Source organism: Alligator sinensis, unplaced genomic scaffold, assembly GCF_000455745.1.
Source record: "Alligator sinensis unplaced genomic scaffold, ASM45574v1 scaffold1517_1, whole genome shotgun sequence".
In the NCBI taxonomy this organism is placed as follows: domain Eukaryota; kingdom Metazoa; phylum Chordata; order Crocodylia; family Alligatoridae; genus Alligator; species Alligator sinensis.
The window spans coordinates 489087-496664 of NW_005842459.1; the positions used below are offsets into that span (position 1 = coordinate 489087).

Genomic DNA, 7578 nt, shown 5'->3' on the forward strand with positions numbered 1-7578 from the left:
ACTTGGCTTTGTATAAGAGAGGCTACAATTTAGTTCTTGTAAGTCACACAGGTTAGGGGTGGGGTGGGGTGAAGGAAGTATTGAATCATGTAAACTCGTAATCAGTGTGGGATGAAGACAAGGTTTTTCCTAACTGGTGTGGTCTCACCCAGACCTACTGCCCTCTGTACGATGCCGCCCACCCATCCACACCCATGCACAGCAGGACAAAATCTGCTCCGGAGCTTATTTCTCTGCCACTGCTATTACAGATGGAGGTGGTGGTGGTGGAGGGTGAAGTAACTTCTCACAGGGTAGCTGGATGCCACTAAAGGAAATTCTTCTCCACATTCCTCACATGATGATCCCTACAGTCCATCTATTTCCTGGCTTTTGAGCATCATTCGTGAAAGCTCCGGAGGCTCGTCAGCTATCTTCTCCCAGCTGGAAAGCTGCCCACAGCCTGCAGGGGGTTGGGGAAGAACAGGGAGGACAAAGCGAGCCTTGAAACTTGTACTACATACAGAGCTCAAATCCCGGCCACGAGAGGTTCACAGAGCCGCTGAGTTCACAGAGGAGCAGCCAGTTAAGTTCCCTTTGTAGACATTTCTTTCTTCTTCTTTTTTTTTTTTTTCTTTTCTTTTCTTCTTTTCTTTTTTTTTTTTTTGCACTTTTGGAAGAGAGACTTGTTACCAATGCCAATTCTTGAAGTGACCAAGGACTCTGGGACGATGCATAAGAGCCCTTTCCCCCTCCCCTCTGAAAGGCTGCTGGGTTCCCCTGCCGAGGGCACTAGGACGCTGCCGAAAATGGCACAGAACTGGATGAGATTTCGGCTGACTTCACAATGGTGATGACACTGGTGGTGGCCACTTTGGTCGGGGTGATGGGCCCTCGCGCCACGGTACGAGCGAAGGTCTGCAGCGCCTCGTACTTCGAACGCAGGGCGTCCAGCTCCAGCTTCATGCTGCTGTTTTCTCTGGCCAGCTTCTCCACCTCCTGCTGCAGCTCGACCCGCTGCCTCTCCAGCTCCTCCTTCTGTGTCACGCGCTTGATGCGGCAGCTGGCAGCGTAGCCCCTGTTCTTGAGCGTGCGCCTCCGCTGTTTCAGGCGGATGACCTCCTCTTTGGTGAGACCCCTCAGGTGCTGGTTCAGCTCCCGTACGGACATTGACACGAGTTCATCGTCACTCAGCACTGGGGCATTCTCTCCCGACTCCTCCTTTACCTGCAAATACCAATTGCACAGCAATACAGTGGATGAAAAAGCTACTTAACAGCCCTCCTGACAAAAACAAGAGGACACCTCTGCTACTCGTAATGAATGCAGACCTGATCATTTGGCGCCTCCAAGCATGTCACAGACTAGGCATCCCACTGAAATGCAGCCACCATAGCAGATATTTCAGCATCATATTCTCAGGGTTTAGACACCACTGCAAAGTGTTCTGGGTCAACTTTACACCTATGGTGAGGCAGTGACAGTGATGGTTACCTTATTTGAGCTACAAGGCTTGAACTGAATGTGCCACGGGATTTACCCAGGTCCTGCCCCTTCATGAACACTGTGCCTTCCAGCCTTAGGCTGGAATCAGGACACACTCAGGGAGGAGTGAATGACCATCAATGCTACTTTCTGCATCTTGTAGCTTTTCTTTGGAGGTCTCCCATCCAAGTGTGGACCAAAAGTTACCCCCCCATTTGGCTTGTTAAACTGCCATCTGAAGTGGTTTTACTGGACTTCTGCACAGGGGAGTAATACAAGATCCACAGCAGAACTACCTCCCCTCAAGCTTTAAAAACTTTTAGTTTAGTATAATCATTCGTAGTATGCCTCAGGTGTTGCTTTTACCCCTCTGGAGAGTGGGGGCTACCTGATGGAGACTCCAGGACACTGGAAGCATCTTTCACTTTACTCTTGCACACACAAGAGTAAAGTGTGCAAGAAAGCTGTGAAGTGAGTCTGCCTATAAAGCATTTCCTGCCTGAACACACGTGTAGGCAAGACCTTTCCCAGAGTTTATCCTTCTCATGGTAGCAGCATCCCACTCCTGGGCCCAGGAACATCTGTTCCAGTATGCTGTTAACATGCTTCCAATGCAGTCTGGTTAGAAATCTCTCCCAGAGACTTCAGTCTTCCCCCATTATACAGTCAACTCCCCTCTACTCTTCTTTCTTGAGCTCACCCTGCTGATACCCAAGAGATATGCCGGCAACAATGTACCAGTCTCTCAGAACACGGGGAGGGCACCATTGACAGCAACATACACATCTAGAGCAAGACCCCTTCAACCATCCCATTTACCCTGTGTAATCCCCACCACTCTCCCGCCATACCTTTAATGCCTTATTTGGTTTGGGATTAGTCGTCATAACCTGGGCACAGTCGCCTGGACAAAACTGCTCAGAAATTGCAACTGGAAAAAAAAAATGAAAAAACAAAACAAAACACAATTCAGGTTACAATAAGAGTAGAGAATGAAACATCACCAACACGTGTACACACATTTCAAGCTAGCAGAACCGTATCTCTGGAGCACCAGGCAAAGAGAGGGGGCCACACAAGCGTTCATCATCCTTTGGGATGGGAGGCGAGATTCAGAGGGCTGCATGCTGTCCACTCATGTACGAAAAGGGCTCCCATGCATGGCCAACAGGTGCCCTGTGAACACAGCTTTCTGAAAAGCCCCAAAGGTTTCCAAATTCTTGGGGACATTTGTGCCAGGAAGAGGAGGAGGGAGCCCGGTGCCCGTCTGTGTACAGCTATTATGCTGGCAAGGCAGTGTATGGTACCCAGCAGGCCACCTTGCCTTCCCTTGCCCAGGAATTCAGTCTCTGAGACCCAATCTGACCTTCGGCTCCCTAAGGAGGCTTTGGGGGGATCCAGGTCCATCCACCTGGAACTGGACTGGGACCAGCGGCCTGCTTCCCAAGACACCAAAAAGACCTAGAGGACAGCGGCTGCTCTCTTTGCATTCACCTAGCCTACATTTGAAATGGCAGCCCAGAGAGGAAAAACCTCTCTCACTACCTGCCCTCCAAGCCACCCTGCACCCCAAAAATCATGGCTAAAAAACCCCCAAGAGTGGTGCAAAAATCAATTGGTAAAACAAGGGATGAGTTTGGCATCTCCCCAGGGATCGAGACTGTTGCTCCAGGATGCTCTCCCACCTCAGCTAGGAGGGGACCTGCTGAGGCCAGGCACATCCCCTCCGCCCTGATGAGACGCTGCCCTTCAAGCTCACCTCGGCGGGTCGCTACACCCCTTCAGGCCGCGGCGCTGGCCCTCGCTCCCGAACCTTCACGCCCACCGAGCCGGAGCGACGACACTGCCGGAGCAAGCGCTCATTCTGCACCTACCACGGCCGAGGGCCCTGCACTGTGACATCACGGCATCGCCCTACACTTTCCCCAGCATCTTGGCTGCAGAAGCCGGGGCGGGCGCGAGGGCTTCGGCTTTGACACCGAGTCCGTCCCTCCCGAGGAGCGGCTCGAGCAGATTTGGAAGGCTGCGGTGGCGCTGGGCGCGCAGCGCACAGACTGTCTGGCGGGAGTTCGCCCCCCCCTCCTACCCCAACCCTCCCCAATTCCACGTCTGCATCGTGTCACACATTCTAATCATTCATGAAAAATCCAGCCAAAGCATCCCAAGCATGATTCCCTTCTGATAGTTGCCATGGTGACCTTGGGAAAGTAGTGAACCCTGAGACAGTCGCCATGGAAACAGAGAAGCCCAAAAGCAATAATGACTTCAGGTCATGTCTGTGCAAAGACATCACGAGGTCGTCAAAGAGTAAACAAACTCATTCATGTCTGCAAACACCCCGGGGTGGGGGTGGCGGTGGGGGTGGGCAGCAGCGAGGGGTGGCGAAGGTAGGGTGGGGGGGTGACAGGAGCCGGGTGGTGGAGGGATGCTGGCTCAGCTTGTACTTAAACTGCACCAGTCAAGACATTTCATCATCATGTCTCTCTCACACACACACACACACACACACACACACACACACAAATCAAGATAACAAGGGGTGAGAACAAGTGCAGAGTAGAGGAATTTCCCTGGATTTGAGCGCCTTTTTATTAAAGCACTTCATCTGGCTTCCAGCACAGTGCTCCATCTCCCGGCTAGTCTCTCCCCCACCCGTCTCGACTGCCTCCCATCACGCAGCATGCGAGCCAGACCAGCGACAGACACTTCGTGATGAATGGGCCACTTAAAGCAACTGGTGTGCGGTGCCTTTAGCACAGCATCGCGCCGGGCCCAGGCTCGTGCCTAGTACTAACCACCCGCCCCCCCTGCCCCGGACAGCATCTCCAGCAACCGTCCCTCTCCTCCTCTGCAGCAGACTCGGTTCAGAGCAGCTAAGAGTGCCTGGGACAAATGGTAACCGGTTCTCACAGTCTGCATGGTGCAACCCCAGCAGGGGCACTTGTCACCTGCTGCAGGGAGGAAAGAAAAGGGGGAAGCCAAAGGCTGACCGTCATGCCCTGTTAAGTTCTGTTTTTTTTGCATAGACAGCAAAGGAAGGGGCAAACTCCCCCCCCACACAGATACCTTCCCCTTCTCCCCCTTTGGACCACCTCTCCCTCATTTCCCCCGTCACGCTTGGTATTCAGCACGCACCCCTGCCGCCGTCCTACTCGAGCCACAGGCACAAATACATTAGCACGCAAAGGAGGAAGGAAAGGCTCCTGGTCTTGGCCAAATGATCCCAATGAGTAACGGGGAAAGCAGTGTGCAGGCAGTGCAGAAAGGAAACAGGCTGTAGCCCCCTCCCTGCACACACACAGCCTCGGGCCTTGCAGTCAGTCGGTGCCATAGCTATGAAGTGAGTCACCAGCTGTTTACAGAGTTGGAGAGCTCGCATTCCCACAGAACCAGAAACCCGCTGGATCCCCCCCCTCGGCCCTAGAAGGGAAGGGGCACGCTGGAGTCCCACTGGCGGCACTTGGCAAAGCAAAAAACCGGAAAAGGAAAGTCAAAAAGGAGGGGGAGGCGGGGGACGACTCGGTCACACCCACCGATTACACAAAAAGCCTTTTGATCCTCACCCGGCGTGTCTTCAAAGCGCTTTCTGCACCAGCCGACGGAAAAACTGAACACGCTGCTGGCTGCGCGGAGATGGAAAGACATGTAAAACGCGGTGGAAAACAAGCGTGGAGGGCTGAGACTCCCTCCCGGGGGTTGCAATGCGGGTGAGCCTGCCACCCAAAGTAACACGGCTGCAATAGGAAGCGGCTCTGATTCCATGTGACAAACCCCCCTTCTGGTCACCTGTTGCTTTGTGTCTCTGATGGCTGCTGAAGCAATGCCTATTTACACTGCAAGTTCCTCAAGGGAGGTCCTGGAGTCCTCTGCGTTTCACACGCCGCCAACCACGCTGTCGGCACCCGATGAGCCGACAAGGGTCCAGGAAATTCAAAAACAGCAACAGAAATTAGAAACAGAAGAACGCTATCCTGGCCCTGCATCTCCGGGGGTCACCGGTACTGAACACCTCCCTTACCTCCTTTGTTCTTTATTCAAGGGCCATTTTGCTGACATGCTGCTGTACTCGAGGTATTGCACTGTCTGAAATGGCTTAGAACCAGCTCGCATTAGAGAGGCCCAGGCAATACAGCAGAGTCACTGCTGGGACAGAGATGAAGGAGGGACTCAGGTACCCCAGCGTTCCCAATTGGCACCTGTGCAAAATGGGACCATTGGGTCAGCAGCAGACTGTGCACAAGATCGGCATCTAAACCAGTGGGTCTCGACCTTTTTTGTACCAGGGTCCATTTGTAAACATCAATGGCCAGTCTTAATGTGCTGCCCCTCACTCCCAACCCACTGGCCCCAGGCCCTGGCTCCCCAGTGGATGGGACATGGGGGGTCCCCAAGCAGCCCCTCGCAGGCTGCAGCTCTGCCAGCCTGCAAGGGAAAAGTCGCAGTTTTCCATGTTTTTCTCTTTTAAAGGAGAATCCATTTTTTTAAAGTTTGTTCCTGACCCTTTCATATATTCTTGAGACCCACTTCCTGGCCCTTGGGTTGAGAAACACCAATCCAGACAAGCCCCCTCTCCTGTGAAGAGCTGCTATTCAGGAACCGTATGTCCCAGAGGCTGGGTCGTGCCCCTTTGACACTTGCAAAACACATCACTAACCCTACCCCTAACCTGCCAGAGTTTAACAGGGCGCTATGGAGAGCATCCAAATAAGATCTATCAAAATCACAAACTCAGTGACCATTCATCCAAGACTCATCATCTTATAAAGTAAATCAGCCTGCAGGTAGGGTCCAAACACAGGACCTGGAACAAGCACTCAGAGTTATAATCCTGACCAATAATTACGTCCTCTGTGGCCTTGGGTTGGTTTCTTAAAATATGACGCAATCTCCCCCTCTGTAAAGCGAGGATAAAAATACTTACAATCTGTACTGATTAAAACTGTCCATTTATCGCCCACAAGCAGTTAAATATATTACAGTGTGTGGCATTTCCTATCTTTAGAATCCAAAGACAAACCCTTCTAGTAAAAAGGTAAACAGCTGCAACTATTCCACACTGAGGGATGTCCACTGCACACAGCTTGCAGAGGTGTTTTGAAGCTCCCTTTTCTTTCTTTGCCGTATTCCTGCCCTTCTTTTCTTAATTGCAATTGCTTCATCATATCTAAAGTTAGCATGGAAGCTTTTTAGAGCACGGGCCACATTACATCTTTATTTTGCAAGCAGCCTGGCACACTTCTGAGTATCATACAAGAACAGCAGGCAGTTCTGTGCCCCCGATGAGGGCACAAGGGCTTACAGATTGGCATCTTTAGTATTAAGAAGTGCTTTTGTTGTGGTGATGTCATGTTTTTAAACGGAAATGATCCCCTGGCACTCTTCCCAATACCTTTGCTCACCCCCCTTATCACTGTCAACATTGTCAGGAGAATCCGGGACAGAATTCCAAGCTGCGTGGTTTTGGTTTGGCACCACTGGTAACCCCTACTAATTTTCTTAGAGGCAGCTCAAGACAGGGGAGATAAAGACAGCCCTAACTAGTGGATAGAGGCAAGAGTGCACCGTGATGTGAGATGACTTGCAAGGAAGAAGAGCACAGTAGACTACATCAGTTTTTAAATAGCACTTCTCGCATGCTGGGGCTCCCAAAGCACTTTACAAAGTAATGCATTAATGACAGTCATAGCTGCTACCTCACAGCAGGCATGGATGCACTTGTGAGTAATTTGTACACAGCCTTGAACATTAAAACCCATTTATCCAAAAATGGAACAGTGGCCAGGACAAAATTATCCAGCAGAAAGCCCCATCAGTATTTAGCTTCCATTCAGACACACGCGAGATGGCAAGGACAGCAATGTGAAGATGCACAATCCTCAGCCCAAAAGGGCCAACGACCGCTTTTCTCCTCCCTAAGAGCACTGCCATGCCAGGACGGTTGCACGGTAGAGGACTCTCCGTCTTCGACAACTCATCACATCAAGAATCTCCATTCTGCCCAGAGGCTTAAAATCAGCAGTACTGCCTCCAGCCAGTCCAAAACACAGTGAGACGATTTGTAAGGCAGCTGGTCAGCAACCTATCCACACTTTCAGTTTACCCACAAGCTACTTG

The 7578-nt window shown here is 51.6% G+C and overlaps 1 protein-coding gene across 6 annotated transcripts in view; it reads right to left on the reverse strand.

Annotated features, from left to right (window-relative positions):
• Positions 1–6: 6 nt before the first annotated feature.
• MAFK (MAF bZIP transcription factor K) overlaps positions 7–7578 on the reverse strand; it is an 8454-nt gene continuing 882 nt past the window's right edge. The window contains exons 1-4 of one of the 6 annotated variants that reach the window (XR_003095713.1): positions 3224–5132; positions 2316–2395; positions 1311–1443; positions 1067–1206 (exon numbers count right to left, since the gene is read on the reverse strand). Coding sequence is in view for 5 of the 6 variants with exons in the window: in XM_025212364.1 (XP_025068149.1) it covers positions 772–1206; positions 2316–2395; positions 4998–5226 (744 nt within the window). In the remaining variant the exon portion in view is untranslated. Of the gene's footprint in view, positions 1207–1310; positions 1444–2315; positions 2396–3223; positions 5851–7578 lie in introns of those variants that run through there. The other 5 variants (XM_025212364.1, XM_025212365.1, XM_025212367.1 and 2 more) reach the window with 5 other exon arrangements.